At 54.0% G+C, this 12050-nt stretch overlaps 1 protein-coding gene across 4 annotated transcripts in view; it reads right to left on the bottom strand.

The window, feature by feature from the left end:
* Positions 1 to 10038, bottom strand: part of LOC144603142 (large proline-rich protein BAG6-like) — a 96416-nt gene extending 86378 nt beyond the window's left edge. For all 4 annotated transcript variants that reach the window (XM_078416299.1, XM_078416300.1, XM_078416301.1 and 1 more), the window contains exons 1-2: positions 9838 to 10038; positions 344 to 429 (exon numbers count right to left, since the gene is read on the bottom strand). In XM_078416299.1, coding sequence (XP_078272425.1) covers positions 344 to 412 — 69 coding nt within the window. In that variant the 5' untranslated portion in view covers positions 413 to 429; positions 9838 to 10038. The remainder of the gene's footprint in view (positions 1 to 343; positions 430 to 9837) is intronic.
* Positions 10039 to 12050: the final 2012 nt, after the last annotated feature.

Raw genomic sequence — 12050 nt, 5'->3', positions numbered from 1 at the left:
GGTTCTTTTTTTCCCCTGAAGATAAAATTCTCACCTTTCAGTGTTTCGTAAAAGAGATTAACAAGCCTTTTGCAGTGCAACGAGAAGCTTGCACCGGCAAAGATCTAACGTGGGCAAGATGATCAAACCCTCTCCTCGATTAATACAGGTGTCAGGGATTACGGGGAGAAGGCAGGAGAATGGGGTTGGGAGGGAGAGATGGATCAGCCATGATTGAATGGCGGAGTAGACTTGATGGGCCCAATGGCCTAATTCTGCTCCTGTCACTTATGAACAATGGTGAGCGCATAAACTTTACAATAATGACCAGCGGCGAGATTGAGGTTACAGAGTGGGTACTTACCTCTTCATCCACTTCATACGTTCGACTCTGAGAGTCGAGCGTCTTCACTGTGACCTCGATCATGGCCATCCCTGGCTTTTACTTCTCTGCAAAACACAAAGGGTTCAGAGTTGAAAACGGCCCCGTACAACCTGTCCATATTAGCATGTCATCCATATACTAACACTCTCGTTTGTTTGTTCCTAGCACGACAATCTTAGGCCCACCTTACTCACTGTCGTCCCTTTGGTGCTAATGGACGAAGTTTCATTGAAACCGGTGTTATATTTTTTAAGTTATTCACATTTTAAAGTTTAAATCCATCTCCGAGGGAGGGAGGGGGGAGGGAGGGAGAAGTTTGAGGATAAGGGGGGTTGAGGGGGATGGAGTCGGGGGGGAGGAGGAGAGGGTGTTGCACCAATGCAGGTGAGGTTTGGGCCCCACGGGACCACTTGGCCTGGTACATTTTTAAGAATGGGATGACTTTGGAGGCGAGTGTAATGCTGTGTTGGATGCAGAGGCTCGTGAAGAAGGGACCCAATAGACAATAGGTGCAGGAGGAGGCCATTTGGCCCTTCGAGCCAGCACCGCCATTCAATGTGATCATGGCTGATCATTCTCAATCAGTACCCCGTTCCTGCCTTCTCCCCATACCCCCTGACCCGACCCAGAACGTCACCTATCCATGTTCACCAGAGATGCCGCCTGACCCGCTGAGTTAGACTTTAGACTTTGAAAACACAGCGTGGAAACAGGCCCATCAGCCCATCGAGTCCACGCCGACCAGCATCACCTCGTACACTCGCGCTATCCTACGCACTAAGAACAATTAGCCACAAAATGCTGGAGTAACTCAGCAGGTCAGGCAGCGTCTCAGGAGAGAAGGAATGGGTGACGTTTCGGGTCGAGACCCTTCTTCAGACTGATGTCAGGGGGGCGGGACAAAGGAAGGACATAGGTGTAGACAGGAAGATAGAGGGAGAACTGGGAAGGGGGAGGGGAAGAGAGGGACAGAGGAACTATCTAAAGTTGGAGAAGTCAATGTTCATACCGCTGGGCTGCAAGCTGCCCAGGCGAAATATGAGGTGCTGTTCCTCCAATTTCCGGTGGGCCTCACTATGGCACTGGAGGAGGCCCATGACAGAAAGGACAGACTGGGAGTGGGAGAGGGATTTGAAGTGCTCAGCCACCGGGAGATCAAGTTGGTTGAGGCGGACTGAGCGAAGATATTGAGCGAAACGATCGCCGAGCCTGTGTTTGGTTTCGCCGATGTAAATAAGTTAACACCTATATCCTTCCTTTGTCCCGTCCCCTGACATCAGTCTGAAGAAGGGTCTCGACCCGAAACGTCACCCATTCCTTCTCTCCTGAGATGCTGCCTGACCTGCTGAGTTACTCCAGCATTTTGTGAATAAATGCCTTCGATTTGTACCAGCATCTGCAGTTAATTTCTTACAAGAACAATTAGCCAATTAGCCTACAAACCCGCACGTCTTTGGAGTGTGGGAGGAAACCGGAGCACCCGGAGGAAACTCACACGGTCACCGGGAGAACGTACAAACTCCGTGCAGACAGCACCCGTAGTCAGGATCGAACTCGAGTCTCGGGCGCTGTGAGGCAGCCACTCTACCGCAGCGCCGCCCCAGCACTTTGTGTCTTTTCTTCAACCTGCACCTGCAGTTCCTTGTATCTGCAAGGCGCTTCTCTGCCCGGTTCCCACAACCCGTAACTCTTGTGCTGTCCAGAAATCGTTCGTGCTCCATGACAGTGTTTCAAGCCTGAAGGGTTCCGACCGGAAACGTCACCTATTCCTTCTCTCTGGAGATGCTGCCTGACCCGCTGATTTACTCCAGAGTTTTGCGTCTGTCTGCCGGGGTGAGGTGTTGTTAGCAGCAAGGCTGTGGGATGGCTCACGAGAGCAAGTGGCATTTACAGGCATGCAGGTGCAGCAGGCAATGAAGAAAGCGAATGGTATGTTGGCATTCATAGCGAGGGGATTTGAGTATAGGAGCAGGGAGGTTCTGCTGCAGTTGTACAGGGCATTGGTGAGACCACACCTGGAGTATTGCGTACAGTTTTGGTCTCCTAATCTGAGGAAGGACATTCTTGCCATAGAGGGAGTACAGAGAAGGTTCGCCAGATTGATTCCTGGGATGGCAGGACTTTCATATGAAGAAAGACTGGATAGACTGGGCTTGTACTCGCTGGAATTTAGAAGATTGAGGGGGGATCTTATAGAAACTTACATAATTCTACAGGGGTTGGACAGGCTAGATGCAGGAAGATTGTTCCCCATGTTGGGGAAGTCCAGAACAAGGGGTCACAGTTTAAGGATAAGGGGGAAGTCTTTTAGGACCGAGATGAGAAAGTTTTTTTTCACACAGAGTGGTGAATCTGTGGAATTCTCTGCCACAGAAGGTAGTTGAGGCCAGTTCATTGGCTATATTTAAGAGGGAGTTACATGTGGTCCTTGTGGCTAAAGGGATCAGGGAGTATGGAGAGAAGGCAGGTACGGGATACTGAGTTGGATGATCAGCCATGATCATATTGAATGGCGGTGCAGGCTCGAAGGGCCAAATGGCCTACTCCTGCACCTATTTTCTATCTTTCTATGAGATGAAGCATCGCCTCAGCTTAGAATCGCTGGTCTCAACAAGATTACCTCTCATTTTCTAACAATTCCAATGGTTGTCATGGCATCGTTCAGAATCATTTCTCACCGACGAACCACTTCATCCCAGGAATCAGCATATTTATTCAAGCCCCTTCAGCCTGCAGTGGCCCGGCTGCAAGCCCCTTACCCTCTCATGTCACAAAGTGACTGTGGATGAGGTCGGCTGTGCATTCAGAAGCAAAGCTGAACCAGCTGCTGCTGCTCCTGTAAGTCAGAGCCATGCAGCAAGCAAACAGGCCTTTCAGTTTATTGTCACGTGTACCGAGGTACAGCGACAAGCTTTTGCTGCGTGCCAACCAGCCAGCGGAAAGACAACGCACGATTACAATCGTGCCATTTACAGTGTACAGATATACGAGAAGAGAATAACGTTTAGTGTAAGGTAAAACCAGTAAAGCCCGATGAAAGATTGTCCGAGGCAGATAGTTCAGCACTCTCTCTGGTTGCAGAGCACCACTTGCCAGAGTACTGCAGAGGGAAGAGACATAGAAACATAGAAAATAGGAGGCTATTCGGCCCTTCAAGCCAGCACCGCCATTCAATATGATCGTGGCTGATCATCCAAAGTCAGTACCCCGTTCCTGCTTTCTCCCCATGTCCCTTGATTCCGTTAGCCCTAAGAGATATATCTTTTTTTTTTGAGTTTGTGTATAAAATCCATGAGAGGAATAGATCGGCTAGATGCACAGTGTCTTTTGCCCAGAGTTGGGGAAATCGAGGACCAGAGGACATAGGTTCAAGGTAATGGGAAAAAGATCTAATGGGAATCCGAGGGATAACGTTTTCACACGGAGGATGGTGGGTGTGTGGAACAAGCTGCTAGAGGAGGTAGTTGAGGATGGGACATGGATAGGACAGGTTTGGAGGGATAAGGGTCAATTGCAGGCATGTGGGATTAGTGTAGCTGGGACATGTGGGCCGGTGTGGGCAAGTTGGGCCGAAGGGCCTGTTTCCACACTGTATCACTCTATGGTGCTGCACTGTAAGGAGTTTGTACGTTCTCCCCGTGACCTGCGTGGGTTTTCTCCGAGATCTTCGGTTTCCTCCCACACTCCAAAGACGTACAGGTATGTAGGTTAATTGGCTGGGTAGATGTAAAAAAAAAAATTGTCCCTAGTGGGTGTAGGATAGTGTTAATGTACGGGGATCACTGGGCGGCACGGACTTGGAGGGCCGAAAAGGCCTGTTTCCGGCTGTATATATATGATATGATATGATATGACATGATAAGGGAATATCATTTAGTGCAAGGTAAAGCCAGCAAAGTCCGATCAAGATGTGTAGGAAAAGAAAAACTGCAAATGCTGGTTTAAATCGAAGGTGGACACAAAATGCAGGATTAACAGCGGGTCAGGCAGCATCTCAGGAGAGAAGGAATGGGTGACGCTTCGGGTCGAGACCCTCCTTCTGAAGAAGGATCTCAACCCGAAACGCCACACGTTCCTTCTCTCCCGAGATGCTGCCTGACCCGCTGAGTTACTCCAGCATTTTGTGCCTACTAAAGTCCGATCAAGGATAGTCCGAGGGTCACCAAAGAGGTAGATAGTAGTTCAGCACTGCTCTCTGGTTGTGGTAGGACGGTTCAGTTGCCTGACACGCGGCCGGGAATAAACTGTCCCTGAATCTGGAGGTGTGCGTTTACACACTTCTGCACCTCTTGCCCCGATGGGAGAGGGGAGAAGAGGGAGTGGGCAGGGTGCGACTCGTACTTGACTGCTGGGCCTTGGTGATGGTCTTGCCGAGCTTGGGCCATTCAGCCCATCATGCCTGTGCCGACCATGATGTACTGTCAACAGTGATTCCATTTCCCCCAACATTCAGAACATTGCTTTCTGCAGCACGATAAGTCAAGCATCTGTCTGGATACTTCATGAATGCTCTGAGTGTCTCTGTCTCCAACGCCCACTCCAGCAGTGCACCTCAGCTTCCAACCACCCTCTGGATGAAAATGTTTAAGTCGGCACAGTGGCGCAGCAGTAGAGTTGCCGCCTCACAGCGCCAGAGTTTCCGCCTCACAGCGCCAGAGTTGCTGCCTCACAGCGCCAGAGACCCGGGTTCAATCCTAACCACGGGTGCTGTCTGTCCGGAGTTTTAAATTTTATTTTTTTTTAGATTTTAGAGATACAGCGCGGAATCAGGCCCCTCGGCCCACCGGGTCCACACCGCCCAGCGATCCCCGCATATTAACACACACAAGGGACAATTTTTTATTTATTTTTACATTTGCCCAGCCAATTAACCTACATACCGATCTCGGAGAAAACCCACGCAGGTCACGGGGAGAACGTACAAACTCCGTAGTCAGGATCGAACCCGGGTCTCCTGCGCTGCATTCGCTGTAAGGCAGCAACTCTACCGCTGTGCCACCCAATGGTGTTGTCCGTACGGAGTTTGTATTTTCTTCCTGTGACTGCGTGAGTTTTCTCCGTGTGCTCTGGTTTCCTCCCACACTCCAAAGACGTGCAAGTTTCTAGGCCAATGGGCATTGGTGTAAATTGGCGTGTCAGGAAGTACGAGTGTACGCGGTGATTGTTTGTCGGTGGGGACTCAGTGGGCTAAAGGGCAAGTTATCGTGCTGTATCAGTAAAGTCTAAAGTAAAGAAGGGACTCTGCATTCTCACATGCAAACACGTCCTCCCATTCTCTGGCAATCAGGACCGCACACAACCCTCCAGTCTTGGCCGAAGCAATAGTTTATAAACTGCATCCAAACCTCCCTGTTGGTATGTTTAGTTTTGTTTTAGTTTTCAAGATACTGCAAGGAAACAGGCCCACTGAGTCCACGCCAACCATCGATCACCGTTCACACTAGTTCTACGTTATCCCACTTTCTCATTCACTCCCGACACCAGGGGCTGCTTTACAGAGCCCAATTAACCTACAAACCCACACGTCTTTGGAGTGTGGGAGGAAACTAGAGCACTCGGAGGAAATTGTACAGGGCCCTAGTGAGTTTACAGGGCCCTAGTGAGACCGCACCTGGAGTACTGTGTGCAGTTTTGGTCTCCAAATTTGAGGAAGGATATTCTTGCTATTGAGGGCGTGCAGCGTAGGTTTACTAGGGTTAATTCCCGGAATGGCGGGACTGTCGTATGTTGAAAGACTGGAGCGACTAGGCTTGTATACACGGGAATTTAGAAGGATGAGAGGGGATCTTATCGAAACATATAAGATTATTAAGGGGTTGGACACGTTAGAGGCAGGAAACACGTTCCCAATGTTGGGGGTGTCCAGAACAAGGGGCCAAAGTTTAAGAATAAGGGGTAGGCCATTTAGAACGGAGATGAGGAAAAACTTTTTCAGTCAGAGAGTTGTGAATCTGTGGAATTCTCTGCTTCAGAAGGAAGTGGAGGCCAATTCTCTGAATGCATTCAAGAGAGAGCTAGATAGAGTTCTTAAGGATAGCAAAGTCAGGGGGTATGGGGAGAAGGCAGGAACGGGGTACTGATTGAGAATGATCAGCCATGATCACATTGAATGGCGGTGCTGGCTCGAAGGGCCGAATGGCCTACTCCTGCACCTATTGTCTATTGAAATACATGCGGTCACAGGGAGAACGTTCGAACTCCACAACCAACACCAGAGGTCCCGACCCAAAACGTCGGCCGCCCATGTTCTCCAGAAATGCTGCCAACCGTCCAGCCATTGCGCAGCCACAACCACTACCTGTTCCCTCTTGGTCAATTAATCCGCCGTCATGGTCTCAACTTCCACTGCTTCGCCGATGATATCCAGCTCCTCATCTCCACCAAGTCAATCTACACCACCACACACTGACAAACTGCATCACTGAAATAAAATCTTGGCTTCAATCAAATTTCCTCAAACTCAACTGCAACAAATCTGAAATAATCATCATTGGTCCAAAAACGCTCACCAAATCCACCCAAAACTTCATCCTCAATATTGATGGTCTCCCAGTATCCACCTCCCCTCACATCCGGAATCTTGGAATCATCTTTGATCAAACCCTCTCTTTCGACAAACACATCACAAAGACAGCCTTCTTCCACCTCAAAAACATTGCCCGTCTCCGTCCATCCCTCTCCTCCACAGCTGCAGAAACCCTCATCCACGCCTTCATCACCTCCCGTCTGGACTACTGCAACAGCCTCCTCTATGGCTCACCCTCTATGGCTCACCCTCAAAAATCATCAGTAAACTTCAATACATTGCCCGTCTACTCACCCACTCCCCGATCCGTGACCATATCACCCCCGTCCTTTACAAACTCCACTGGCTCCCCATCCCCCAGAGAATCCAATACAAAATCCTCCTCATGACCTACAAAGCCCTCCATAACCTGGCCCCATCCTACCTGACTGACCTCCTCCACAGGCACACTCCCACCTGCACCCTCCGCTCTGCTGCTGCCAATCTCCTGTCCCCCCCCCCCATCCGGACCAGATCCTGGGGGGACAGGGCTTTCTCCATCGCTGCTCCCACCCTCTGGAACTCACTACCCCAAACCGTCAGAGACTCCTCCTCACTCACCACATTCAAAACATCACTGAAGTCTCACCTGTTCAGCACTGCCTTCAACCACTGAAGGTCACCTCACCTTCTGTCTCCTTTTTCTGTACGTTTACTTATTTATCTATTTATTCAATTCTCTATGTTCTAGAAATCCCTGTAAAGCGTCTTTGAGTGTTTGAAAAGCACTATATAAATGTAATGCATTATTATTATTATTATTATTATAACCTTCTACCGTTAAGTGTCGGTAGGCATCAAGGACAACAAAAGACCCACAATTTCTGCCACAAGTGGCTCTGGACAGGGATGTGTAGAAAGGAACTGAAGACGCTGGTTTAAACCGAAGATAGACACAAAAAGCTGGAGTGACTCAGCGGGTTAGACAGCATCTGTGGAGAAAAGGAATAGGTGATGTTTCGGGCCGAGACACTTCTTCAGACTGAGAATCAGGGGAAAGGGAGTTGGGTAGATAGGTAGTGCTGAGCGTTTAGAGAGAAACCTCTGGTCCCACTTAACCCGAGGGGTTAAAAAAATGACCTGCTTGTCAAAGGCAGACCTGAGATCAGAAAACCTTCAATGACCCGGGCTCCCCGGACAAACACACAGTGGTTCCCCCTCCACCCATAACTGGCACAGTAGCCGACCACGGTGCCTGAGAGACCTCCGTTATCACAGTACTAACCCCAATGCAAAGCTCTTCCATCTATCACAATACCCCAGTCCACCACCCCGAATAACACTCACACCCCTCTTTAGGGCGGCACCACCCCCCCCCCCTCCTCCCCCCAACCCTTCCTCCTCTTTATCTTCTCCACCCCTCTCCTCTCTCTCCCCCACCCATCACCCCTCCCCCATCCCTCCTCCACCCTCTCACCCTTTTCCCCATCACCCTCTCCTCCACATCCCCCCCTACCCCTCTAACCGAACCATCGCCACTCCCTCTTCTCCCTCTCCCCCAACCATCAATCCCCCCACCCCATCCCTCCACCCTCACCCATCCCCCTCTCCTCCCCATCCCCCACCCATCCCTCCTCCCCCTCTGCACCATCCCCCCACCCCTCCCCACCATCCCCCCTACCCCTTATCTCATCCCACTCCCCCACCCATCACCTCCCACCCATCACCCCTCCCCAAGCATCACCCCTCCTTCTTCTCCCCACCCATTACCCTTCCCCCTCATCCCTCCACATATCACCCTCCCCCTCTCCACCATCCACCCTCTCCTCCACATCCCTCTCCCCCACAACCACCTTTTCCTCCACATTCCCCTCGCCCCCACCCACCCCCTCTCACACCCCTCCCCCACATCCCCCTCTCATCCATCCCTCCTCCCCCTCTCTACACCATCACCCCTCTCCTCCACATCACCACTCCCCATCACCCCCTCCCCCCACCCCTCACACTCCCCCAAACCCCCACCCATCACCCTCCCCCTCCCCCCATCACCCTTCCCTCCCGTCACCCCTCCCTCTTTCCTCCACAACTCCTTCCCTTCCACCATCTCCCTCCCTCCCTCCACCCCCCCTCCCCACCTCCCCCTCCCCCACCCTCCCCCTCTCCCCCATCACCCCTCCCCATCCATCACCCCTCCCCCTCTCCCCATCACCACTCTTCCACCCCTCACCACCCCCTCCCCCATCACCCTCTCCCCCCCACCCTCCCCCTCTCCCCCCACCCCTCCCCATCCATCACCCCTCCCCATCCATCACCCCTCCCCCTCCCTCCATCACCACCCTTCCCCCCCTCACCCCCCCCTCCCCTCTCCCCCTCCCCCACCCTCCCCCTCTCCCCCACCCTCCCCCTCTCCCCCTCCCTCCCCATCCATCACCCCTCCCCCTCCCCCCATCACCACCCTCCCCCCTTCACCACCCCCTCCCCCATCACCCTCCCCCTCTCCCCCACCCTCCCCCTCCCTCCCCATCCATCACCCCTCCCCCCATCACCACCCTCCCCCCTTCACCACCCCCTCCCCCATCACCCTCCCCCTCTCCCCCACCCTCCCCCTCTCACCCCTCTCCCTCCCCCCCCACCCTCTCTCCCCCTCCCCCCCCACCCTCTCCCCCTCCCCCCCCACCCTCTCCCCCTCCCCCCCCTCCCCCATCACCCTCCCCCTCTCCCCCACCCTCCCCCTCTCACCCCTCTCCCTCCCCCCCCACCCTCTCTCTCCCTCCCCCCCCACCCTCTCTCTCCCTCCCCCCCCACCCTCTCTCTCCCTCCCCCCCCACCCTCTCCCCCCTCCCCCCCCACCCTCTCTCTCCCTCCCCCCCCACCCTCTCCCCCCTCCCCCCCCCCCCCATCATCCACCCCTCTCCCCCAAACCTTCTCCCCCCGGTCGGCAGCTCCCCTGGCGCGCATGCGCACTCACCCGCGGCCTTCTCTCCTCTTCTCCTCCTCTCCGTCTCTCTCTTTCTCTCCGTCTCCGCCCGTTCGCCTCCCTCCTCTGTGTCCCTTCTCCTCCTCTCCGTCTCTCCGTGTCTCTCTCCGCCTCCCTCTCCCTCTCTCCGTTTGTCTGTGTCTCGAGCCGCCGCCTGGAGCCGAGGCCGCGCCGCTCCTCCCCCGCCGCTGCCGCGCCTGCGCACTACTCTCCCCCTCCGCCGCCGCGCCTGCGCACTCGCTCCCCCCGGCGCCGCGCCTGCGCACTCTCCCCCCCCCCGCCGCTGCGCCTGCGCACTCTCTACCCACCGCCGCCGCGCCTGCGCACTCTCTCCCCCCCGCCGCCGCCTGGAGCCGAGACCGTGCCGCTCCTCCCCCGCCGCCGCCGCGCCTGCGCACTCTCTCCCAGCCCGGCGCCGCGCCTGCGCACTCTCTACCGCTCGCCGTTGCCGCCTGGAGCCGAGGCCGTGCCGCTCCTCCCCCGCCGCCGCCGCGCCTGCGCACTCTCTCCCCCCGCCGCCGCCGCTGCCGCGCCTGCGCACTCTCTCCCCCCGCCGCCGCCGCTGCCGCGCCTGCGCACTCTCTCCCCCCCCCCCGCCGCCGCTGCGCCTGCGCACTCTCTCCCCCGCACAGCACAGCAGGCAGGCAGGACCCCGCGCTGCCTGGAGACCACGGCTGCCCCGGCGCCCGCCTGCGCCCACACTCACACACATACTCATACACAGATACACACGCACACACTCTCACACAGATACAAACACACACTTTCTCACTCACACACACTCACACACTCACAGACACACACTCACACACTAACAGGCACACACTCACTCACGATACAGACACAGACACACACTCACTCACAGACACACACACTAACAGACACACACACACTCACTGATACACACTCACTCACGATACAGACACAGACACACTCACTCACAGACACACACACACACACAGATACACACACACACACACACCGATACACACTCACACACACACCGATACACACTCACACACTGATACAGACACACACACTAACAGAAACATACACTAACAGACACACACACACACACACAGATACACACTCACACACCGATACACACTCACACACTGATACAGACACACTCACTCACGATACAGACACACACACACTCACGATACAGACACACACACACTAACAGATACACACACAGATACACACACACACACTAACAGACTCACACACACACACTCACACACACACACTCACACATTAACAGACACACTCACACACTCACACACTCACGATACAGACACACTCACACACTAACAGACACTCACACACAGATACACACACAGATACACACACAGATACACACACAGATACACACACAGATAGACACACACAGATACAGACACACAGACACACACTTACACAGATACAGATATACACACACTCACACACAGATACAGACACACACACTCACACACAGATACAGACACACACACCTCACTCACACACAGATAGACACACACACACAGATAGACACACACACTCACAGACACACACACACTCACAGATACAGATACACACACTCACAGATACAGATACACACACACTCATACACGCACAGATACACACACACAGATACACACTCACATACACACACACACACAGACACACAGATACACACACACACAGACACTCACACAGATACACACTCACCACACTCATACCCACATATACACACACACACAGATACAGACTACTGGCAACTACAAGTTCAGGAGAGAGAGAAAGAGTGTGGGGAAGAGGGAGAGGGGGGAGAGAGGGAGCGTGGGCAGAGAGTGAGAGTGCCCCCCCCCCACACACGCACACACACACACAGAGACACACGCAGACAGAGACACACACACACACACACAGACAGAGACACAGACACACCCCCCCACACGCACACACAGACAGAGATACACACACTCACACCCCCCACACACACACACATGGAGACAGAGACACACACACTCACACCCCATACAGACTACTGACCACAAGTACAGGAGAGAGCATGGGGAGAGAGAGAGTGTGAAGAGAGTGGCACTGCCTGCACCCCCACACACTCACAGAGACACAGGGAAGGAGGTGGAGGGAGGGAGGGGTGTGTGGGAGGGAGGGGGTAGTGGGAGGGAGGGGGAGGGAGGGGGTGGAGGGAGGGAGGG

Source organism: Rhinoraja longicauda, chromosome 19 (assembly GCF_053455715.1).
Source record: "Rhinoraja longicauda isolate Sanriku21f chromosome 19, sRhiLon1.1, whole genome shotgun sequence".
NCBI classification, from domain to species: domain Eukaryota; kingdom Metazoa; phylum Chordata; class Chondrichthyes; order Rajiformes; family Arhynchobatidae; genus Rhinoraja; species Rhinoraja longicauda.
This window is presented reverse-complemented; position numbering and strand designations above follow the sequence as displayed.